The sequence below is a fragment of the Xyrauchen texanus genome, chromosome 19 (assembly GCF_025860055.1).
Source record: "Xyrauchen texanus isolate HMW12.3.18 chromosome 19, RBS_HiC_50CHRs, whole genome shotgun sequence".
In the NCBI taxonomy this organism is placed as follows: Eukaryota; Metazoa; Chordata; class Actinopteri; order Cypriniformes; family Catostomidae; genus Xyrauchen; species Xyrauchen texanus.
In genome coordinates, this window is record NC_068294.1 from 15,541,963 (window position 1) to 15,568,162 (window position 26,200).

The following is a 26,200-nucleotide window of genomic DNA, read 5'->3' on the forward strand; positions in this document are numbered from 1 at the left end:
TCACAAACTTATTTTAATCCATCATTGTTTGCACTAATATTAATCTGATAATCTTCTGAATATAATTTGAATAAGTATCCAGCACACTCACTCTGCAGACATTATTCACACTGGAGAGAATGAAACTGCCTTTGTATTAGTTTCATAAAAAACGTTGCAATGGCTTTATTGTTGTCTACTGCCATCTATTGTTCAACGTCTGGAATTAATAGACAAACTGCTATTGAAACACAACACACAGATGACATTGTTTGGATCAGTTGCAGTATTTTGTTTCATTGTCATCATTGTTATCCACATTACATAAATGCATCTTCTGTTTGAAAAGAACAGTCTTACCAATTTTGCTGGGGTTCACAGTGTTGACACATTCTTTAAATAGATTGAGCAGGTGTTCTCAAACTGAAAGGGGTAGTTCACCCAAAAATGAAAATTCAGTCATTGTTAACTCACCCCTCTGTTGTTATAACCATATAATTCTAAAGAGTTTGAAGTCGAAGAGGAGATGCATTTCTATGTCCAGCCTTACTTGTTTGAACCAGAGTTCTCGGAAATCAAACAGGTTTATGATGACCCAAAACTAAAAAAAAAAAGAACAAAAAAAAAGATTTTTTTTTCCAATAACGGCCTGCGTGACTTACATTACGACTCCATGCCCCCCAGTTTGAGAACCACTGAACTATTGGAACTATTTTCAATCAACATGGATTTGTACAATCAAAACAGATTACATATCAAGTCAACAAAGGTTTTTACTGTATGTCTGGTAGTCAAATGCAACTGCAACTTGGATAATAACTAATTTAAGACATTATGCCACTTTATCAGCTGAATGGGAATCCCTGTCATTTAAACCTGAATCTGAATTCTGGAAGCGTTAGAGGTAAAATCATTCAGATGGCATTGTTAGTAGTGGAATAATTGTCTCAGTTCTTCAGATATGAAACTGCCACAACCATCACGAGTCTGTGATGTGGTATATAGCTGATTTGAATGCTGGGAATTCCCGACCATCAGAGAATTTATGAAGCATGTTGAAAATGTATTCAAAATGTTTACTATTAAAGGGATGGTTCCCCAAAATTGAATATTCTCTCATCATACCATTCCAAACTTGTATTACTTTTTTTCTTCTGCTGAACACAAATTAAGATATTTAGAAGAATAGCTCTGTGGGTACATCCTGTGCAATTTTATGGTAGCTTGACATTTGAAGCTCCAAAAAGCACAAAAATGCTTTTAAAAGTAATAAAAGTAATCCATAAAATCTATTTGAAATGTGAAAGAATGTGAAAGCAGAGGTTCATAGTAAAAAAAAAAGACTTAAATATTGAACTTTTTCACACTCACACCTGTCATATCACTTCTGAAGACATGGATTAAACCACAGGAATTTTATAGATTAAGTTTATGCTGCCTTTATATGTTTTTGGAGCTTCAAAGTTTTGGTCTCAATTCACTTGCATTGTATGGACCTACAGAGCTGAAATATTCTTCTAAAGATCTTCATGTGTGTTCTGCAGAAGAAAGAAAGTCAAACACATCTGGGATGGCAAAATTATGAGAGAATTTTCATCCCTTTAAATTGCCTTTTTACTAAATTCTACCAGACATTTTACAATTAACCGGATGTATGAACATTTACACAGACAGATACATTCTGCTATTGGATATCTTAACTTGTCTAGGACATTAAAGAAAGACTTTTGTTTTGTTTGAAAACAACAAACAACAAGAAGCCACTAATGTAAGGAATACCGTCAGATTATCAACAGTTTGAATTGGCAGTATTTGTAATTCTTAGTGGTACATGGTGTCCCTTTTTAAGGCATTTCATACAAATGTTTTATGTAGTAAACAGCATTGCTACAAATGGGCATATTTTACGGTTGTAGTATTTAGGTTTGATCCTGCAAACACTCAAAAATCTTACATTTAAAAAATTATATTTGTAGTTCCTGACCAAGCAACACAAATGACAAAGAACAACACATAGTAGCCTCCTTACTGGATCTCTAGAGTCAGAGTAAAGATGAGGGAGCCATGTTATATTACAGACAGATTTTCACAGTCACAAACATGGATGAGTTGTAGAGTTGATAATCCAGTTACATGGTTTGATCCTACAGCCACGATGAAACAGATTTTTGAACATCACAGTTTTTAAACATCACAGATAATTGTTTTTAAACTTCATATGATAAAATAGGGAGTGGCACTTACAATTCAGCCTTATCTGAGCGAATAACTGAACGTTATAATAGCACCTCATTTATAGGCCATCTGTATGAACATAGAATCTGATGCAAGGGAGCCCTCATTATTTACAATGATGTAAATAACTATGAATACATTCATGTTGCTTTAGCGGATCACATTCTAAAGACAGGCATAAAATGGACCACATAATAAACCTGATTTTTCATAGAATGATGCCATTGTCCAACATCACACCAGAAAAGAAAGCAAAGATCCATTAATAATAATGCATGGAAGAGTTCTACACACAATTCATAATGAGTGGAATGTTTGCTGCTTTGTCAGGAAACCACATTAGCAAGGAATCTGTATTCTATTCGGCAATACAGAAACAGTGGCTCAAAAAAGACCTTAACCATCATGTAAGTGCTGTGATCTGTCTGTATGATCCAGGCCATATTGACAGCAAAGAAATCCTCCTTCACCTTGATCCATGACTTGAATGCTTAACGTTAGGTCTGTGGGTCTTCTTTAGTCCCCCAGGCTGTTCTGTGAGCCCTTCAGATAGATCTCATCTTGAGAAAGCTGCCCATCGTAGCTCTCCATGTATAAACTACCACTGCTGCTGCTACCACTACCCCATTGCCCAGGAAGGTGCCAACAGCCCGGCCCTGCCGCGCGTGCCCCACTGCATCACTGAAGACTTTATTTATCTGCTCCTCAGAGGGCATCCACCAGTCAGGATTAGAAGCACAGTGCATCCGGATAAACTCTGGAAGAGGGGACCACCGAGGGAGATCAATGTGTGTTTGTGTATTTGAGTATGAGACATACACCAGACAGAAGGGAGAAAAAAAATGTGAGATGCTACATTAAGTTTCCATTAATATTGCACTGATAAACTGATTAAAACCATCTGGCTGTTTCTTAATTTGCAGTCAAATGTAAAGATTAGATTAAAGTAGTGGTTCTCAACCTTTTTGACTCCAAGGCCCCGCATTTTCTGAAAATATTCGAAGGCCCCCAATGTAGGCTATTAGATATTTACATTACAATATATATATATATCTATTATAAGATATTTCCTAAAAGCCTGTGATTACAGAAATGTCTAAAACTGTATGTTCTTCATAAAAAGCAAGATGTTGAAGGGAGTTACATTTTTATTAACAGTAAATTTTTTTTAATAAAAGTCATATTTTAAATAATTGTAAGAGATCTTGAGGCCCCCCTGGAAGTGTGCTTGGTCCCAACCCCCATTTGAGAATCATTGGATAAAAGGAATAGTTCACCAAAAAAATTTCACTTATTAACCTCACGCTATAACAGAAATATATTTAGAAGAATATCTCAAATCTGTAGGTCCTCACAATCAATGGAGACCATAACTTTGAAGATACAAAAAGCACATAAAGGCAGCATAAAAGTAAAGCATATGACTCCAGTGGTTAAATCCATGTCTTCAGAAGTGATATGATAGGTGTGGGTTAGAAACAGTTCAATATTTAAGTCCTTTTTTACAATAAATGCTCCCTGTATAGGTGATATGCACAAAGAATTCAAACTGCCAAAAACAAAAGAAGAATGTGAACGTGAAAGTTGAGATTTATAGAACAAAGGACTTAAATATTGATCTGTTTCTTTCCTACACCTATCATATCGCTTCTGAAGATTTACTGTAGATTTAACCACTGGAGGTTTATGGATTAATTTTATGCTGCCTGTATGTGCTTTTGGAGCTTCAAAATTTTGATCATTCACTTGCATTAAATGGTGTTGAGATATTCTTCTAAAAATCGTTGTTTGTGTTAGAAAGAAAGTCATACACATCTGGGATGGCATGAGGGTGAGGAAATGAGAGAATCTTCCTTTTTGGGTGAACTGTCTCTTTAAGATAGACGACATTGGCCTCGCCATCAAAACCGTGCCCACTTGGTAGATTAACATAAACAATTTTTTTTGCGTGTGTCTGTGAATTTGAGTAAATTTTAGCGTTTACAGTATTAATAGTAAATATAATTAATAGTAACACATATAAATATATAAATAATAAAAATAAAGTTAATTAAATTTGTTTGTTTATCTCAGTGGCTAATATTACATTGTGTGTGTATCCGCTATGGGCAGCCCTGCTTGTTTTAGTTTGCTACCTCTGAGACAAGTGACCTTGACAGGGTTCAGAGGTCGTCTCTCCGGTCCTGTTTCCCCTGTGTGAACTGAACGCTTCCTCTTTCCCAAGCCACATGAGTACTTCAGCTCATCTGTGGTGAACACAAAGCGGATCAGGTAACGCAGGAGCCGTCTGCCATCTTTCTTTGAGGAGTTGACTGCCTCATCCCACTGTTTATTGGTAATGAAGAGAGGATAGTTCCCCAGAAGCTGCTTACTGCCCTTTTTAGAAAATATAGAGATTATAAGATTTTATTTTATATAAAAACAATGTTAATGCCATCTCTAATCTTTATGGCTTTTAAAGTCCTTTAATTGTACAATACTGAATTTAAAAAGATATTACACTAAATATTGTACCTAAAAGCAAGTAAATCCATTAAAACAAATACACTGTACTGAACTGAAACCTTACTTGAATACTAAAAGATTTTGTTGGTTTAGTTTTACGTAACGGAGCAAAATGATATTTTCATAACCCCAGATTAAACCTTAATTTGAATGAAAGTTTCACTTCATGTTCCATTTGTTATAGTTTCTTGCATAAGATCAAATCATTGTGGGGGATTTTTGGCACTAAAACAGAACCTCTTATGTCTCACCTCAGTAAGCTGCTCTTCAGGCTGAGGCTGCACAAACTGGTTGTAGTGTTGGAGAACAGTCTTAAAGAAGTCCAGAACATTCTGGCAAGGAGCTGTTGCAAGAGATGGCAAAACAACTTGCTGGTTGGAGATTTTTAAAATTTTTTAAATCATTGTGTTGCAGCTGTTGCAAACAAACTAATGCAAAAACAACAAAGTTCTTAACCATATACAGTACAAACTGAAACACTTTTACATTGTTAAATTAATCGTTAACAAAGAAATGAATAGTTTTTTTGACACTATATGTGGCCTAGATATGAAAAAACTCCCCCATCATGGTGGCCGCCATGTTGAGATCACAAGACTATCCAAACACAAATCACTTTATCTCGGTAACACACATATTATCAGACCACTCTGGTTGTGGAATAAATTAATTGTGGGTGACAAATTGCAAATAAATATTTCTACAATGACAAGCGAACCATAAACCTTAGCATGATGCTGCATCCATGCCGATATGTATCAGTCCAAGTCCGAGACCATTGTTGTGGTAATGTAATACTGAGTGCACTTTTGAAAAGTGTCTAAGGATAGCAATAGACCAATACTTTGACAACGTCACCACCTACATCACAGACAGAAGTGGATGCCAATAGACCAGTGCAAAGAGTACTGTTACCTTTAAATTGTCTGGTTAAGCTAAAATGTTCTGTTGCGCTGTTGGCTGAGCTCAGCTGACAGGATGAACATTTTATTACAGGTATGCTATTAACTCATATCATGGTAATAATAGTATATGGTAGCTAAGAATATTTCTGTATTTATTATGGCTTTGATTTGTACTTTCATTTAATCGATGATTATAACTAGCTGTGTTACTAGCAATAGTGTACCCAAACTTGGCTAGCTTTGAACCTGAAGGCTAATTTGATTATTTATTACCTTTTAGCAATATTTAGAGGAGCTAGCCAGCACTAGCTGTCTAATCTATCAAATTTAACACAACAGTTTGCCAGCTTTCTGCCACCATTTACTGTGCATGCGCTGTAATGTTTGTAAACAATGGGATTGGACTATACAGAGTTACCACACATTTTGACCAATTAATTTACAGGATTTTCCCACAACGTTTCCATGATTTTTCTAATCGCTTGTGATTACTTAATAATTTCCTTCGCTTGGGATTTTAAAGAATAATTTTATAGAGATTATAATACCTGGTATACTGTCCAGTTTGTGTCTCAGTTCCTCATTCTCCTGCTGTAGACTAAGAACTTCCTGTTCCAACTCTATACAGCGTGGACAACATCCTTCCTCCTCCTCATCTTCCTCTGGCAGTGTGGACGAGGGGTGACCATATGACTCAGATGGTGCTGGTGATGCCCAGCCACCTAAATTCTGTCCTGGTGACCCTGATACTGCTTGCTCAGATTCTACTGCTTGGCACCTTTCACTGTCTGATGACTGGGGTCTAGAGATCAGGTAGTTCTGCAGAGACTCTGTGAAAATTTGGAGGAAAGTGGAAGTTTGCTGCTGGTTCCAGTGGTTCCCACTTTGTTTCTCCTCACTCGTGTTCTCCCGGGATGACTTCTCTGGTCTGGGCTTGGTACTGAGCCTCTCTCCTGAAAATTGGCAGCTGTCTTCTTGTTTTATGAGAGTGGAGATGGAAGAAGATAGAGGAACCAGGTAAGGCTGGGGCTCAAGGAGCCGTCCGTTGCTGTTGAGGAGGCTGAGGACTCGACTGCACTGCTGGGCAAAAGCATCCAATATGAGCCGGTTTTCTGTGAGGGGGAACCAAGTCCACACACACACACAATTCAGTATCACACTGCTAAAGCCCCTGAAAGCATCATGATGTTAGCTTGACGTTTTTCCAAAATCCCTAAACCAAGACCAAAATTTCCAATTGCAACTCCTCCTAGGGGTTTCAAGCTATGTCCAGCAATCTTGGCATAGACCTTCAGATTTGTTTTGACTCGAGCTTCTCTGTCTTTTCTAACTGACCCAACTTATGGTTTTCCCATAACAGACCATTGAAAATCTCCAAAAACCCTTAAACTTCCATTTATGGGATGTTTAAACCTATCTAGCAACACTCTAACAACAAGCTTTAATATCAGTGCATAACAACAAACCAATATATCCTAGCAATCACTAGAGCAGACAAGCAATAAATAGCAACCACCATGAACAGCCAGGCAATGCCTAGCAACCAGCCAGAACACCCAAGCAACCACTTAGTAATGCACTATTTGTCTAAAAGGCCTGTATATCCTTTAAACTTCAAACTTTTAGAGCTATAATAAACAAGATGTTTTCCAAAGCAACATCAAATGTTGTCTTAAACTTTATCTATCTAGCAATGTTTACATTACATTTATGCATTTGGCAGAAGCTTTGATCCAATGCAACTTACAGTGCTTTCAAACTATACATTTGTTAGTTTGTGCCTTCCCTGGAAATCAAACCCAAGCTTTTGGGATTAGGAACACTATGCTTTACCAGAGCCCATCATTTATCTTAATTTAATTAATGTTGCTTGTTGGCAATGACTGTCTGTATTGATTCTAATAAAAAACAATTATGCTGCCTTTATGTGCTTTTTGGAGCTTCACATTTTTTGGTCACCATTCACTTGCATTGTATGGATCTACAGAGCTGAAATATTCTTCTAAAAATCTTCATTTGTGTTAAGTGGAAGAAAGAAAGTCAAACACATCTGGGATGGCATGAAAGAGTAAATTATGAGAGAATTTTCATTTTTGGGTTAACTATCTCATTAAAGCTCAACACAGCAAGGAATACGATACGTTTGATAATGCTAAAGCGGAGTCTACTCAGCTAAAAAGGGAAAAAAGGGACTTCATTATTTAGAAAAGATATATATATTCAAAAAGTGAGTTAACAATGTATATGTGAGTTAATATTATGCTTTTTGTTTCTGTGTATTGTTTATAACTGAGACCAGTTGCTCAGAAACATGAAAGACAAGTAGAGACACAGAGAATAAAGTTATTATTTATATATTTCTTTTGAATATTATCCATGATATGAAACAAGGTAGCATAAAAAAGCAGAACCACCAAACTATCGGTATCACATCAGCAGATGTTGTTCTAAATAATCCGATATTGGCATCAGCACACATTTTGTGTCAGTCTATCCCTCATAATAATACATTATTTACAAAACAACACTGAAAATTCATAATACGTTTTTTGGTTTTCAAATGACCCAGTTACACTGCAGCATTGCTTAGGGTTTTAATGAGCACTATGTTTGTTTTTCATTACGTCTTTCTTGTCCTGCATGTGCATCCTCTCTCTATCTTTAAATCAGTAACTACTGTAGGTCCCTCAAGCCTACAGATTGAGGAGATAAGAGATACAGATAGAGATCAGCACACACATACACACCAGTATCTCATTTACATGCTGTCACTGTTCTAATAAACACTATCAATACCTTCCAAATCCCCTTAATATTAAGAGAAGAACCAGGGAGATTAATAAAACAGAAATGCTGAGTGACCAACCTAACGCATACAATTACTCTCTCTCCCCACAGCTGCGCCCTGATGCAGAATCTTAAACGTCTCTCAGAGGTTGATTATGAATATGCCACCCTCACACAAAGAGACAGGGCAGATAATTGTCCGCTCAGGCAGTTGCTGTGGCACCCATATGACTGGCGGGTGCGAGTATCTGCCATCGCCTGGATGTGTCCATCAGGCTTAAGCAGATGTGGCCATTTATTAACATACGTGGCATCTCGGTTTACCCTCAGTAAGAAGCATTTGATATCATTTTCATCAATCGTTCCCTCTCCCTCCTCCTTTTCTGCTGTCGTTCCCTCTATCCTTTCACTTCCCCTCTAATCTCTCCATGCCTCTGTTTTTCCTCTGTTATGCCACTCAGAGCGAGGCTCGTGAATTTCATTAAACACAACATGTGCCGCATAGCCAAATTTATGAGCCACATTTGTTTTAATCACAATCCCTTTGGAGAAGCTTTTAAATGTAATTGCACTGATCCCAGAATGGTTTCCTTGGATGTCAGCAGCTCTTTTTCCCCAGGGCTGGAAAGATGATACAATTAGTACTGTCCAATTGTCCAGAAAATCTCCCTCTATGAGTTATTTTTCAATGGATATTTCATAACAGTGTACTATAAGAGCTCTATGAAAAAGTGGAATGCACGGCTTACAAACAGGCATCATCTTCGGTGGAAAGACCTACTACATTATATATCCAAAACGTGTAATAAATATTTAGCAAACAACTTTCCTAATCAATGCAAAGGGGAATTTCAAAATGGACTCGGCATGTTATATATTGCATGAAATACAGGTCAACACTGATGTTCCGATTCACATTCTTTGTGCATATCGTCAACTGCTGGGCAAGGAAAATATTTTTTAGCAAAAAAGGGCTTTATTTTTATAATTTAATATTGATCTATTTCTAACCCACACCTCTCATATCACTTATGAAGGTATAGAGTTAACCACTGGAGTATTTTGGATTACTTTTATGCTGCCTTTATGTGCTTTTTGGAGCTTCAAAGTTCTGGACACCATTCACTTGCATTGAATGGACCAACAGAGCTGATATATTCTACTAATATTGTTCATTTGTGTTCTGCAGAAGAAAGTCATACACATCTGGGATGGCATGAAGATGAGTAAATGATGAGGGAATTTTTAAACCTTTAAATTCCCAATATACAGCAGACGTAATGTATGACATTATGTATGACTCGACACGATTACTCAGTCAGTGCCTTTTAATTCTGTAGTACCTGAACACATGGTTTTATCCATCCACTTAAAATAAACCTGTGTTTCCAAAACACTTATGTTAATGGGCTTATTAAGTAGTAATTGACAGTATCCACAAGTCGTAGCACAGATAATAAATCAGCTGAATGTTTGTTGACACTGAGGCACCCTGTTGTTTGACAATGACAACTTTTCAACTTGTGAATGCCTGAGGTATGAATGAACTCTGGCTAGCACATGAGAAACAATTACAACTGAAGTTGAAAAGTTTAGTTAAAAGACTGAGTTGCAATTCCCAAAGCACAGAACTGCACCAGACTTTCATTTTTCTATGATCATAAAATTCATGTAAAACTCTAATACAGATACTCACTATTTCTTTTAGTTTTGGGTAATACTGGAGAAATGTAGAGCTCATATAAGAAATGATTATTTTTACACTTAATTATGTTTCTACTTACAATTTCATAATTTTTCTACCCACATAATGATGGGAGATCCGTATTATATCATCTCAACAGGCTATATGATATTTATTTTTTTGTACATGAGAATTATGAAATTATTAGACTATTGTTGTTGTTTTCAGACATACTTTGAATCAGATATGAAATTAAACACGTCGACAGCAATCTGCTTGCATTGATTAAATGAGTCGCATCATTTGGGCGTGGGCCCCAAAATTATGAATGTCTTTGCGTCTAATAATGAAAAATAACTGCATGCAGGAAAACATACATTATCAAAATGCTCATTCTTCATTGAAACAGGTTAAACAATTTAGTTTGTATCGACTTCAGCTTCTTGATGAAATCATGGCTTAAACTTTCTGAGGTAAATTAGTACAGTTACCTGAATGTATTCCATAAGTGCAGTCTGGAGACTGGTGGCCGAACTCGGCGCGACCCGCAGGGTATCTTCTGGACTCCTGGCCGGCGACCCTCCTCTGGCTGCCAAATGACGCTGCCGACGCCGACACCGCCGCTGATGATGATGATGATGCTGCGCTGGATGTCGCTACTCTGCTGCTGGGCCTGATTTCGCAGGGCAGACGGTGCTGTCGACTGCTGCTGATGGACTGGGAGGTTTGCTGAAGCGGCACGCGCTGTGAGTACTGCTGCTGATGATGACCGAGATGATGAGGATGCTCTACTAGCTGCGGGATGTCCACCATTGTGGGTCTGTCATATCTCGCCTTGCCCGCCGCGCGCTTGCTCGGGAAGGTCTTGAGAGAACTGTATGGGCTTCGCTGTTGCCTGCAGATTTTGGGCGCAGAGAGACCTTCGTCCGCCGGTTGCATCTCCTCCTCCATTTCTCTCTTTCTCTCTTTCTCTCTCTCTCTCTCTCTAAATACCTGGAGTTTTGTTCAGTGTGGTTAAATCAGTTATCTCAGCGTCTCGCCGCCTTGCTCCGTGTCTCGAACACTTCTAACTCTGTCTGAGATGCTCAGAGGGTGGGTGAATGTCTTTACAGACAAGTCATTGCTCCAATCCCCAGGCGGTAACGGCACGCTCTGGTTTTTACTCTTCCAACAGGGGAATACCGGCGCGCGGTGTGTAGCTTGTGCTCCCCTCAGTGGGAGTGTCAACGAGTGTCAGGCCCCCCTCGATAACAGTCACTGCTATACCGATACCTCACAAAAAATAACCATGTTTTACCACTATAACCATAGTATAACCGTGGTATTTTTCTAGTAAAATCACCGTAACCACAAAATTAAACATGGTTACTATTAACTGCTATTAAAAACGTTTCTGTAGTAACACCATGGGTAGTACGTCAAAACTAGTTCCCACCAAAACACTTACTACAATATTACTACAGTAAACTTAATTTTATTCCACTCAATACCTCTCTCAAATCCACGATCTTTACTGTGACCAAATCACTGCGAGGAATCTCATTATATACAGGTCCTTCTCAAAAAATTAGCATATTGTGATAAAGGTCATTATTTTCCATAATGTAATGATAAAAATTAAACTTTCATATATTTTAGATTCATTGCACACCAACTGAAATATTTCAGGTCTTTTATTGTTTTAATACTGATGATTTTGGCATACAGCTCATGAAAACCCAAAATTCCTATCTCAAAAAATTTGCATATTTCATCCGACCAATAAAAGAAGTGTTTTTAATACCCCCAAAAAAGTCAACCTTCAAATAATTATGTTCAGTTATGCACTCAATACTTGGTCGGGAATCCTTTTGCAGAAATGACTGCTTCAATGCGGCGTGGCATGGAGGCAATCAGCCTGTGGCACTGCTGAGGTGTTATGGAGGCCCAGGATGCTTCGATAGCGGCCTTAAACTCATCCAGAGTGTTGGGTCTTGCGTCTCTCAACTTTCTCTTCACAATATCCCACAGATTCTCTATGGGGTTCAGGTCAGGAGAGTTGGCAGGCCAATTGAGCACAGTAATACCATGGTCAGTAAACCATTTACCAGTGGTTTTGGCACTGTGAGCAGGTGCCAGGTCGTGCTGAAAAATGAAATCTTCATCTCCATAAAGCTTTTCAGCAGATGGAAGCATGAAGTGCTCCAAAATCTCCTGATAGTTAGCTGCATTGACCCTGCCCTTGATAAAACACAGTGGACCAACACCAGCAGCTGACATGGCACCCCAAACCATCACTGACTGTGGGTACTTGACACTGGACTTCAGGCATTTTGGCATTTCCTTCTCCCCAGTCTTCCTCCAGACTCTGGCATCTTGATTTCCGAATGACATGCAAAATTTGCTTTCATCCGAAAAAGTACTTTGGACCACTGAGCAACAGTCCAGTGCTGCTTCTCTGTAGCCCAGGTCAGGCGCTTCTGCCGCTGTTTCTGGTTCAAAAGTGGCTTGACCTGGGGAATGCGGGGATTTTTCTACTCCAGACTCAGTCCACTGCTTCCGCGAGGTCCCCAAGGTCTGGAATCGGTCCTTCTCCACAATCTTCCTCAGGGTCCAGTCACCGCTTCTCGTTGTGCAGCGTTTTTGCCACACTTTTTCCTTCCCACAGACTTCCCACTGAGGTGCCTTGATACAGCACTCTGGGAACAGCCTATTTGTTAAGAAATTTCTTTCTGTGTCTTACCCTCTTGCTTGAGGGTGTCAATGATGGCCTTCTGGACAGCAGTCAGGTCGGCAGTCTTACCCATGATTGCGGTTTTGAGTAAAGAAACAGGCTGGGAGTTTTTAAAAGCCTCAGGAATCTTTTGCAGGTGTTTAGAGTTAATTAGTTGATTCAGATGATTAGGTTAATAGCTCGTTTAGAGACCCTTTTCATGATATGCTAATTTTTTGAGATAGGAATTTTGGGTTTTCATGAGCTGTATGCTAAAATCATCAGTATTAAAACAATAAAAAGACCTGAAATATTTCAGTTGGTGTGCAATGAATCTAAAATATATGAAAGTTTAATTTTTATCATTACATTATGGAAAATAATGACCTTTATCACAATATGCTAATTTTTTTGAGAAGGACCTGTATATATATTTATTAATTGTGTCCCACATTTCTCCCCAATTTTGGAATTCCCACTGCTTAGTAGGTCCTTGTGGCGTGATTACTCGCCTCAATCCTGGTGGCGGAGTATAAGTGTCAGTTGCCTCCGCTTCTGAGTCAGTCAATCCGCGCATCTTATCATGTGGCTCGTTGTGCATGACACCGTGGAGACTCTCAGCATGTGGAGGCTCATGCTACTCTCCACATTCCACGCACAACTTACCAAGCTCCCCATTGAGAACGAGAACCACTAATCACGACCACGAGGAGATTACCCCCTGTGACTCTATCCTCCCTAGCAACAGGGCCAATTTGGTTGCTTAGGAGACCTGGCTGGAGTCACTCTGCATGCCCTGGATTCAAACTCGTGCCTCCAGGGGTGGTAGTCAGCTTCAGTGCTCGCCGATCTACCGGGCCCCTATTATAGGAAATATTAGGAGTAGAGACATGGGAAAAATTATGTCACGGGATGGGATTCAAACCTAGATCTCCAGCATGACAACACATTCACATTCTGTTGTTACACCCTGATCTACTACAGCTGTACATAGTGGTGCAGTTTGTTATAAAATCCTCCACTAGACTATTGGAGTGCAAACCGTCACTTATCCAAACTCTTATTCCAATAAATGTTTAACCGGTTAACCTGTTTAATGTCTCTGCCCCATTGTGAAATATTCAAATATGCCCACCTTCATTTGATCAGCAGTTGACCCCAAATAAATCTGTCAAGGCTGTCTTGTGTTTGGTCTGAGCAGTGGTGGGCGGAGTTAGTGTAAATAGCCTCTGACAAAAAGATGGGCTATTTGCACTTATAGTGTAAATAGACACTCCGCTGAGAAATGGCCTATTAAAATGCCTAGAAATATTCATATAGAGAAAATTGTAATTACCCTGAATAATTAAAACGATCATTAAATTCAATAATGGTGTGCAAAGATATAGGTCAAGACAATTATTCACTGAATAAAACATGAGCGCACCACAATGTGCTCAGTCCAAACTAAAATGTTGTTCCAGTTATACGAGGAAAAAAAGAAGACATTATTGGCAGAAGAGGCAATATTAATAATAATAATAATAAAATAACATGTTTGAGTTTTGGAATTGGACCACAGTCTCGTTTACCATGACTCATTTAAACATGATGAACTGATGGAATTAACAAATAAAATTATAATTATAATAGTAATATATCTTATTTTATTCTGGATAGTATTTTCTGATGCAATTGAAACTTTAAAGATTAATCGTTTATGTTGTATTATTCCTCTTTTGTAAGTCGCTTTGGATAAAAGCCTCAAACAAATGAATAGCCTAAATGTAAAATGTAAACAATCGCTCAGTCCACACTAAAATGTTGTACCAGTTTTATGAAAACTAAAATACAAAAATAAAAATAGACATAAAATGACCAGAAGAGGGCGACAACATAACATACAAACATCAGAACGGCTTGCTCACTGTTTACAAACATAAACACATTATAACTCTGACTAAATGAATATGAATATTAATAATGGAATTAAAACCATGTCTTTAAAATTAAATGAGCCATTTAAGGCTGAACAGAAGACAATAACCTAGTTTAAGTCAAATTCATATAGAAAGCACAATTCAAAAGGACACGAGAAAGGCCAAATAACAAAATACAGTCAGAACACAGTCAGGTCAAGAATAAACACTGTTGTCCATTTTGTTTTCCCTACAGGAAAAAAGGACACAGCGATGTGAGCGACATGAATGCGCACGTTTGGTCAGCCAACTGCGTGCGCGTCACAGAACCTCACGCGAGCGGCGGACAGGTGTGGCCAGAACTTCTTCGGGAAGAGATGTGATAGGACGATGCTCTTGCACCAGCATCTGACAAACATTCGAAACATATTGAGTTTTACACAACTAATGGATAACACAAGCTTGAGATCAGTAGTTTAAAAGCTAGACTAAAATGTCAGCAAACAGCGGGAGCGGATAAAACAATGGAGTTTCTGGATTATCAAGTGATATTTTAAAATCATTTTAGACGTGCACCGGATGATTCATTTCAGATCCTGTCGTAATTTGCAGTTTCCGCAGCTGAATATTGGATTTGGACGACAATCTCGTTTACCATGATTGATTTAAATACGATGAACTGATGGAGTACTTGGCCGGATCACTGCTTGTTGTTTAAAGCGTGTTTAATCCCAGTAAGGGATACCCCAGAACGGTCAGTTTCTTGGGCGCATGCTGTTTTGAGAGGAGCCGCATCTCGCCGGTATGGTGCGCCTGCTGAAGTGTCTGTTGCTCGGGTATTTGACGTGGAATCTGCGGATATCTGATGCCCGGGGAGAGTACTGCCACGGCTGGTTGGACACCAGTGGGAATTACCACGAGGGCTTTCAGTGTCCGGAGGATTTTGACATGGTGGACGCGACTGTGTGCTGCGGGACATGCTCATTGCGCTACTGCTGCGCCGCCGCGGACGCGCGTCTCGACCAGGGAACCTGCACGAATGACAGACAAGAGGAAAATCACACGCAATATGCGGCCCGTAAGAGCAACAATTATATGTCTATGAAATGCAAAACTTTTTATAACGGATATTTATCTAAAAGGCATCAGAAACCCGAATGTTTATAACTGAGATTATTGGTTGAGTGAACATTAGCCTACCGTTATATATTAACTGAGAGTTTTTATTCTGAAATTATTTTATTCCTCTTTTTAAATGTTTGTGAAAGCACTGGTTTTCCTCTAGTCTATCAAAACGATACTAATGTTTAAGGTTTGTAACACAGGCACCGTGTAATGTGTGATGAGCAGCAAACAGGATGTTGTATAGTGCAGGAAGGTCTAGATGAAAACAATGACATGTTAATTATAAAAACATTTGTTGATAGAAAAAGTGTCATATTAGGCCTACTGAATGTCATACTGGATTATGTGAAATGGGTTAGGTATTTTATTTAAGACATAATAGTGTATTATAACATGTTTTATCCAGATGAAATACAAACAGTCATAATTGGATTTATAATATCAAATTCCAGTGGAGTAAAGCACCTGTTGAAACGTCTCACAGACATATCTGACCAGAGGTGAACCAGACACGCCTGAACGGTACGGTACAACAGGGCTATAGGCACACCTTAAAGAAAATGAGCTTTTCTCTGGTCACAAAGTGTCAAGATTGCAAAAAGAAAATCATTTTTGTTAAATATTGATGGAGCAACATAATGTGTGTGAAAATATATAATAATGGAAGGTTGTTTTGATTCAAATTCATTATTTTAAAAAGGTGGCAAGGAAACAAAACAAAGGCCCCCACATTTTGGGTAAAAGGCCCCCAGTGGGTTTAAAGTGATATTGTGTAGATATAAGGGCAATAGTTATAGGACAACTAACACAAATACTTTTGAGACAACAAGATGCTTTTTTTGAGTCACAAATTAATATAATGATTATTTAAAATAACTACTATTTCAATTACATTTGGCATTTTATAACATCTCAAGTATTCTGTAAACAAATGAATCTCTGTTATGAGTCAATGTGATTGAACAAATCATTTATCAGAACAAATCTATGAAAAACAATGCTTTATTGGGGCCTTTAGTCCCTTTTTTACCCCAAATACATCCTTTCACTTATTGGACAGTTATTAAAAACCTTTGATTTAATGGCCTTGAACAAAACTGAAAATGATAAATAACAATTTTGTCTAAAAATAAATGTGATAATTTCAGGATTCTCATTAGCTACATTTGAAAAATTATTAAATATTAAATCAAATTGCCTCAAAATCAACATAATGATCTCATGGATATTTTGCAGTTCATAGTGACAAACAGATGTTTAGGAAAGTACTGTCATTTTTGTTGCTGTTTAGTATTTTTGTTGAAAATAAAATCAAAAGTGGATTTTACCCCATTGTACCCTTTTTCTGCACTTTCCTATTCTTTTAATTAGGCTTTACATACAGTATATTATACAGTATAATAATAATGATAATAAAATAATATATAATAACAATAGATATAATGGTTTAATTTTATACTTTACAATAGTGTAGGTCACCAAATACCAACAAAATTAGCCTTGATTTACACAATACGCTCATGTTGAAATGTTGATAATGCACAGTAGATGTGTGCACATTAAGTCTATAACATCTCATACAAGGCCTAATTTATAAACATAGACCACATGTAGTGAGTATTAAGGTACAATAAATCACTCTAAACCTCCTGGGATGTATTTTATGATTAAATGCTAAATATGACGCTAATAGGTTGACTAAATAAAATAAATGAATAAACAGGCCTAGATTGATTTTTGGGGATATTTCTTTCTGCATTATCAAACTCATTGAATCAAATTCATGTAGGCTACAATCTTGATAGAGATATAAATTGTGATCTATAATTTGACCGAATAATTTAATAAAACCTTTCAAAACAATTTACAGGTCACGACCTTCAAAATCTCCATGTAATTTCCCTTTTATCACATTAACCTAATACAATGACCTGAGCTGTGGTATATTATCTTACATTACATTAAAGGAATGTAACAGGTTCAATACTAGTTAAACTCAGTCGACAGCATTTGTGGCATAATGTTGATTACCACATAAAATTATTTTGACTTGTCTCTCTTTTAAAAAAAAAAAGAAGTAAAAATCCATGTTACATCGAGACACTTACAATGGAAGCAAATTGCACCAATCTGTAAACATTATTATACTCACTATTTTAAAAGACTGATGTTAACATGATTTTAGTGTGATAAAATCTCTGTGATAAAAGTCAATTTTATAAAGTCGTTGCCAAGACGATGTCATGTCAACACACTAAAACCCCCAAATGACTGTAAAATTGACAATATAAACAACTTTACAGCTCAAATAATGCACACGCAGAATAATTCATGTAAGTGCTTTTATAAAATTAAGCTTCCCATTTCTGCCTTTTAAACCCTCCAAAAATTGGCCACATTCTCTTCCAATGTAAGACATTCAGAAGATGTTGTTATTGTGAATTATATAGAGATTTTAAGACCGATATTAAGAGGTGGTTCACATAAGGACAGAATCACAACAGTAACTTATAGAAACTAATAAATAACAGTCCTTCAATGTAGTAACTCAACTAATGTGCAAAATGTCACATTATCCATGAAAAATAAAATAAAAATAGAATAAACCCTCATTGTTTTGAGGGCTTTAACCACATTATCAGAAAAATTGAAAGTTATTATTTTCTTCAAAAATCTTTGGAAATTTGAACACCTTGATATTTCAGGAGGAGTGTTATTGAGTTAGACCTTCTAAACTATCTCTAACCACCTGCGCCATTTCTCTCTGTTACAGAGCCCATCTACGTGCCTTTCCTGATGGTGGGCTCCATCTTCGTGGCTTTTGTCATTGTCGGCTCTCTGGTGGCTGTGTACTGCTGCACCTGTCTGCGACCCAAACAGCCCACTCAGCAGCCAATCCGCTTCTCGCTCCGCAGTCAGGGCGAGACTATTCCCATGATCCTGACCACGGCTCCGCCCAGCCTGCGGACACCTTCGCGGCAGTCTAGCACAGCCACCACCAGCTCCAGTTCAGTGGGAGGCGGGAGCTCGGTCCGTCGCTTCTCCCTGGGTCGGGGTGACGCACTTGGGCCATGTTCGCAACAGCAGCTTCTGATGGTCTCATCCTCATCAGCGTCCACTCCTGTATCCGTGGCATCAACCCAGCCCCTACTGCCCCCACCACCTCCACCACCTCCACCACCCTACACCTCCCAGCAGGGCTTACAGGGTAGTAACTCTCTCCAACAGCCACACAGCCAGTTACAGCTCCACCACCACACCCTGCTGCCGGCCCAGAGCTCCGGGTTCCTTCTGCCTCAGCAGTACTTCTTTCCATTGCAGCAGGAACCCTTCTCCGGGAACAAGGGCTTTGCTGACTTCAGCCAGAGCTGACCTGGGGCTTGCAGGCTGCTGGGAAATTCTTAAAAGGAGATAGACACCAAAGACTCAGTCATTCACAATGGTGTTGTTGTAGACTCATATCACAGGGGCACCCATGCGCTAATATGGCTTTCAGCAAGCAGGATTTGTCACTTGTGAGACTGCATCTGGGTGAGATAGCAGAGCATGAGGTGTGGCTTTACGGTACAGCAATGAATGAACTTGACTGGAATCTTATATACGCTCAAGCATGGAATATGAGATGCCAGAACATGGTTGTCTGCTTCAAAGCACCTAAACCTACAATGGATCATATGTCTTATGCACTTTTCATCTGTTAATATGATAATGACTTCAATAATGTATCGAAGATCACACAAATGTATTTGCATCTGTATCTGAGATAGGAACGAACAACAATGGGCACTTGTTGTACATATCGCGGCAGTTTCCTGGTGAGATGAACACTAGAGGCGCTCCAAAACTTTGAACATTTTTATCTCACATTTGCCTTTGATGACACAATTGTTTAGGGTTATAGAAGGGAGGTAGGTTTTATTGATTTAAAACTCAAAGGAGCATTTACCTTAATAACATCATCTGTTTGGGACAAAATGTAACTCTCTTTTAGCGCCATACAGTGGAAATTTCACCTCGAAACTGCCGCAGTGAGTGCAATGAACCGCGTGATGCCATTTTTTACAAATATTGCCCCAGTTACATAATTTTCATGAGATCAGGCTTACAATGGAAATAGTAATAAATGTTATGGTTTTTTTTGTTATGTCAACCCCATTTTAGGGGTAGGGCACAAATAGTGCCATATATGAACAGGTGTTTCCTAGGAATGTTTAAGAATGTTGTGGGTTATCTTATTTTTCCAAAGGGCCAGACTAAAGGTTTAGTTATCAGGATGAGATGGAGATTATTCATTATGGTTAAAATAGGTATTCAAATGTCCTTGTATGTTAATCTTGCTTTGTAAATGGACACGTACATGCAGTGAGCCACATTGCGAACATTCCACAGTCTGCTATTAGCTTCATATGAATTAAATTCACAACTACCCCTGGGGCGGCTTCTGTTTTTAATGTCTATAGAATGTCCTGGTGAAGGTTTTTCTTCAATTTTGTATAATTTGTAGCAATCTGAAAGTCATTACTGGCTCTGTTTCACATTACATTGGCAGCACAGTTTGTATCTGTTGTATTTGATATGAGCAAAGTTTTGCAAATGAACAGGTGTTTTTAAATGAACACAACATCATGTGGGCCTTGAACAAAGTATTACAATCTTTAACTAACAATGTTTTCAAGTTAAATTAAATGCTTTGTTATTTCACCTGTGGTTAGTTCATCTCGTCATCCTGACATCCTGACTTTTTTGGATTGAGCCCAATGGTTTTTAAACCAACAAGATCACAGAAAATTAACATGTTGCTTCCAAAAGTTAATGTACCCTAAATCAACACCATACTGCCATATACTGATTAGTGACATCCCCCATACACAGTGGCTCCACCTCGCAATTTACAGGACTTGAAGGATCTGTTGCTAATGTCTTGGTGCCCATGCCTTGATGGGTCGGCACCGTTTTGGCAGCATGCGGAGGACCAACAGCATGTTAGGCAGGTGGTCAATGTTTTGGCTCAGGCTCATCCGTGTATGTCTGAAGACATAGTCTTTGGATATATTTATGAAGCGTCATCAACATGAACTTCTGTTATTAAAATATGAAACCGATATATCTCTAACAATGTCACAGAGCAGCAGTGCGAAGGATAAACCTAACAAACTATTGAGGCTCTATTTGCATCCATGTCGTGTACTAATGTACCATTGTACCCTCTCCGCCTTTTCCTGTTTATAATGGCGTTGTCTTACATCCTCTTCTGTACCACACATGATGACCAGCTTCATGGCTACTTCTGGCTTTTACAAAGGACTGAGACATTTCATTGCATGTTGTGTCAAACTGCGACACATTTTATTTGCATTCTTTAGGAAACAGAATCGCAAACAATGAAAGAGTAGACATTTTGGTAAGAGCATGCAAAAATATTTTATAGGTTTGTGGTTTACACTGGATGTTGAGTCCAAGGTTTTCAAATTTTTAAACCAATTTGACCTTTCCAGTTATTTGTAATTTCTGGATAAGAATGACTTACTAATGAAACCATTCCGGCCAACTGGTACATTTGTTTAACGGATTATTTGAATTGAAATTGGGAATTTCTAAGGTTCACTCTAAAAATGAATAGTCACAATAGAAATTTGATGTAAGATTTCATGGCCTGAAACACACGATTTAAAAACTTCCCTTATATTTCCAGGTTTTCCATAGTTGTAAGGATCATGTAGGTGACTAGAGAGTGGAGATGGATGACATTTCATGGGAAGTACTTATGTTTCAAGCCACGCTGTACTCATGAAAACCTCAGCATTCCCATAAACTGATATTGTTGACTTTAAACAAGACGTCAAGTTCAAATTTAATGCCCTGATGGGAGTACATAGAAAAACAGCAATGCAAGAGCAGGTGCTGTACAGAGATATCATATCGTCTCAAAGGTATTTTTTATGAGGACATTAAATCCAAGGTGGAATTTTTCATAGTTTACTATCTTTACAAGTGACAAACTTTGTTACCAAGTGGCCAGTATAAGAGACTCATGCACGTAGAGACATTACGGCAAAAAAAAAATGTTTTTAGTGCTTTTGCAGTAAACATAAGACATGCATTGGTCTAGACAGGAAATAAGCTTTGGGAAGTTTACAGTATAGAAACAATAGAGATTATTGCCAAATCATGAATTTGTGTTCATTGAATCCCCATCGGAGAGTTATCCGATCTGTATTGAGAAAATTCTGTCCAACACATACGAATGGTACATTACCGTTATCTTGCTTTCTGAGGACATGTTGATGAGAATTTAATCTAAATTTAGTCATTTAGAGAGAGGCAACAAGAAAATGGAAATTATGAGAGAAGAACAGTTTCCATGATGAAGTTGTAAAGTTTATTTCAGAAGTCCTTTATGGCAGTTAAAAGACAGAACACTTAAAAGTTTACAGTTCCGACATGCTAAACAATCACTGAAAAAAAAGACATGAAAGATCTTAAAGCAAAATAAAACACCCAATAGAGAATTTAAACAACATAAAAGTGCATTTTCATACTTTAAAGTGACCAACACTAAAGAGAATCAGAGCACAGTTAACATTTAGGCTGAACCAAGGAGCGACTTCATTCATGCAATCAGTCACTTTGACAAGATTTTAGAAAGCAACAGCCCAGGTCTTTGACCAGTCACATTACACCTGGAGTCACATCAAAGGGCCACACATCCAGTGTTTGAATCAGTTAGACAACAGATGACGACCCACAACGGCGACAACCAAACAAGAGAATCAATTCAATGCACAGTTTAATAAACAAAATGCACAATAGCTATAAAAGTACTATTCTGTCATAGAAATAAAAATAAAAGAATCTTTTCAGCTTCTAGAGTTACAATGAGGTTTAAAACTAAATTACAAACATGTACATCCATTCAGATAAATAATACTTTAACTGATATTAACTAGAATTTACATCACATAAAAAGATAAAAGAGTGCATTGTGCAACATCTCCGGTCAAGCTTTAGCAGAACCTCCTACGAAGAGGGACATAGACACAGATGACACACATGCACTCACACACTTACACCTGCACACACCTGCTTCCATACAGGGCCATGCATCGGCATATAGCTCACCATAATCGTGCAGATGATAGAATCAAGCAGCTTCAGACAATCGGACAATAAGGACACCCACACATCCTCAAAATATTCAGGAATTTCATTCGAGTTAGCCATCTCACTGGCAAATAGGGATTCACCAAGAGAAGGTTTTAGTATAAGTAAACGGACATGCATACCGACAGGATTACAAACACACGCACATGGTCAAGTATACACCAACACATTCGAACCTTAGCTCACATGCACATGGTCAAGTATACACCAACACATTCGAACCTTAGCTCACATGCACATGCGGACCACACACATTGCGCAGACGCATTATACAAAACGTGCTCTCCCACGGGGAGAAGAGAACCAACGCACAAACTCCACCATCAAATAAAGAAGCATTAATAAGACTGTTGTAGTCACAGGCAAAGTAAGCTCATGAACCACGACCAGTTTCTGGTCTCACAAATAAGAGGGACGGCATTTTCATTACAAAGCAGATCAGTCCAAAAAGTCACACTTGGTTTAATATAAAAATACAAATTCACAAAATAACTATAGAGACATAGTTGTATCGATACTATGTGTGGGTGTGGCGAAATCCTCTGTGCTTCCCCCAAGCTAATGGCACTTATGTTTGAAGGATTAACACTCTGTTCTAAGGGAATAACTAAAGTCAAATTAAAGTTGCTGTGATCATCTATGGTAAAAGAGCTTCATATGAGCCCCTTAGGATGAGCTGAAGTCATAAAAGGGGCAGATGGTTCAACGTGTGGCTTAAAAATCTCACATTACCCTATTATAACAGCCTGATATGTGATGAACAACATTATTTTGGTCTAATGTGTAAGCATGCTGTTACACTGTCTAGCTAAAGTCTCTGAAATACTATCTCTACCGGGAGAAAAAAGTTCCTATTAGGCACCTTTGTGATCATTGCAGCCGTGTAAGATGTGGAATGCAGGAACTTGTTTAAGAATGCAGTTGAAATGTTACCAAATTGATTAAAATGGTAAATACATGTGAGCTGCAAAAAATCGGAAAGAATCAGGCACAATAAAATGATTTTGATCAATAAAATACATCTAAAAGAAAAACAACAACAAACTGATTTAGATAAATAAATCTAAAAACCAAAACCCAAACATAAAACAAAACTCCCCACAAAAAGCAAAACAAATCAAAACAAAAAACATAAAAAAATAAAATACACCCCCCCCCCCCCTCCCCACAAAAACATAAAAAGCCAAACAAAAAAACAAAAGAAAAACAAAAAAACAAAACAAAGAAATCAACAAACTGATTTTGATAAATAAATCTAGAACCAAAACAAAACACAACAAAACCACAAAAAACATAAAACAAAAAAAACAACCACCACAAAGAAAAAACAAAAGGAAAAACAACCAACTCCCAGTTATGGCTGAAGGCAACAACAAATGTAAGGCCTTGATACATTATATTTTACAGGGAAAAAACAATAGGTGTGAAGTTGTCAAATTAGTGCAGAGTGTATTTCAGGAGTGTAAAAACGACCGGTTTATAACACTTATAATATATATATAAATAGGAACAGCATTTATAATGTTCTTTGGAACTTGACATTTCCACTGGTGATCTGGGATACAGATATAGCTTCTGCCACAATTAAACAGCTATACAGTAAAAACAAAAGGGAGCATTCTGACAAACAGACTTTTATGTGTCATAATTGATTACAAAGTCACAATCAAACACCTACATTTCTCAACACCTTCATCACATCTTCATTATAACCCCATATTTGGCTGTAACACTCAAGAGCCGAAAGAATGGCAGAGGAGAGAGGAGTCAGTTTTTCATGCCGTTCTCCTCTGTTTGACAGATCACAAACCATACTGACAAAGACTGGGCAAAAATATGTGAGCACAGTGCTATTCAACATACAACTACAGCACTAAAATAACGTATTTTTTTTTTCCTTTTAAAGAACAGGACATTTCCCTATCAAACTGCTTTTCGTATCCGTTGCTGCCCTGGGTGTGCCCTAGGCTGGCCAAAGTTAAACTGACAGGCTTAAGCGCTCTGTCAGCCTTTAAAAAGTAGAGTGACCGTTGAGAGGGGGGTGGGGCCAAGCAAGCTGGATCTCACCACTCATTGGTCCGCTGCTTGGTGGTGTCATAGGCTCTGATGACATCGGACTGGGAGAGCACCCCGTTCTCATCCTGCGAGAATGCGTAGCCATCTGTAAACAACAGGACCCAAAGAACAGGCATCAAACAAATATACTGCATGCAACGTTCTTGTCGACAGACAAACTTAAAAGGAATACTGTAGTTCACCTGAAAATGTTAATTCTGTCATCAATTACTTATTCACCCTCTTGTTGTTCCAAAATAACTCAGTGATGCATAATCAAATATGCTGCATGAAAATGTTTTGTGCCAGGTTTTGACGTAAATGATGCCAGACGTCATTGGTTCTCACGTGTCACATGACCAATCGTTATGCAGAAAGTTTGAATATGTAAATAAAGTCCAATTTGAATTTACGTGAGGGTGAGCAAACAATGACAAAATGTGAGATAAACAAATCTAACAATACAAAAATCATCTTATCCTTTACTTTTCCTGAGCAAAAAGCAATCTGTTACCATGATGTGCTCCGTTACCTTTAAACTCATGAGGGGGATACAAGGGACTGTCTGGATTATTCACTGTGTCCTGTTGTAGAGGGGATTCTAATAAGCAATGACCTACAGTTCATACACTAATGGGACTAAAATCACTGAAAATATTTGTATTGGTCCAAATTAAAGGAGGTCAGTTAACTGCAGGAAGACACAAGCACAATGACATCAGTATGCAAGACATCCTGACTGCTTGATTCCAGAAATAAACAGAAATCGAATCGCTCTCAGATGGACTTTAAGAAACCAGCCATGGCAATGTGGGTGGGCTGGCAGGGGTGATCAGGTGAGCCAATAGCAATTATCTTGGCAGACTCCAAATGGAAATTGGCAGGAAGACAGACACTGGAAAGTGTTGTAATGTCAGATTATTGATTCTACCAGGAAGAATCAACTTCATTTCCAAATAAAACAAGAAGAAATGTGACTCATTTGATCAAGGGTGGCTCTCTGAAGCCTTTGGAGGTAAAAAAAGCTCTTGATCCTCTGATTTGGACCCTAAATAGAATCAGAAGTCTATCAACACTTTAGTCAGAGAATTTTTACAGGGTTCCTAATTTGTTTCCTTGTTGAAAAATTGGACTTTGAATTTCAGTGACTACGATTACATGGGCACCAGAAAGC

The 26,200-nt window shown here is 38.1% G+C and overlaps 3 protein-coding genes across 4 annotated transcripts in view; 1 reads left to right on the forward strand and 2 right to left on the reverse strand.

Annotated features, from left to right (window-relative positions):
- Window positions 1-110: 110 nt before the first annotated feature.
- LOC127660239 (BEN domain-containing protein 4-like) lies at window positions 111-11,139 on the reverse strand. Its single transcript, XM_052150369.1, is given in 6 exon segments — window positions 111-2,840; window positions 2,843-2,971; window positions 4,350-4,590; window positions 4,971-5,062; window positions 6,173-6,736; window positions 10,587-11,139. Coding segments are annotated over 6 exon segments (1,596 nt in total). The 5' UTR covers window positions 11,047-11,139; the 3' UTR covers window positions 111-2,730.
- A 3,922-nt stretch (window positions 11,140-15,061) lies between these two features.
- On the forward strand, window positions 15,062-20,438 carry shisa3 (shisa family member 3). The gene is made up of 2 exons (XM_052150375.1): window positions 15,062-15,763; window positions 18,584-20,438. The coding sequence occupies exons 1-2, from the start codon at window positions 15,490-15,492 to the stop codon at window positions 19,180-19,182; spliced, it is 873 nt and encodes a 290-aa protein (XP_052006335.1). The 5' UTR covers window positions 15,062-15,489; the 3' UTR covers window positions 19,183-20,438.
- Window positions 20,439-24,141: 3,703 nt separating this feature from the next.
- LOC127660235 (phospholipid-transporting ATPase IA) overlaps window positions 24,142-26,200 on the reverse strand; it is a 199,093-nt gene continuing 197,034 nt past the window's right edge. For both annotated transcript variants that reach the window (XM_052150366.1, XM_052150365.1), the window contains one exon: window positions 24,142-25,132. In XM_052150366.1, coding sequence (XP_052006326.1) covers window positions 25,035-25,132 — 98 coding nt within the window. In that variant the 3' untranslated portion in view covers window positions 24,142-25,034. The remainder of the gene's footprint in view (window positions 25,133-26,200) is intronic.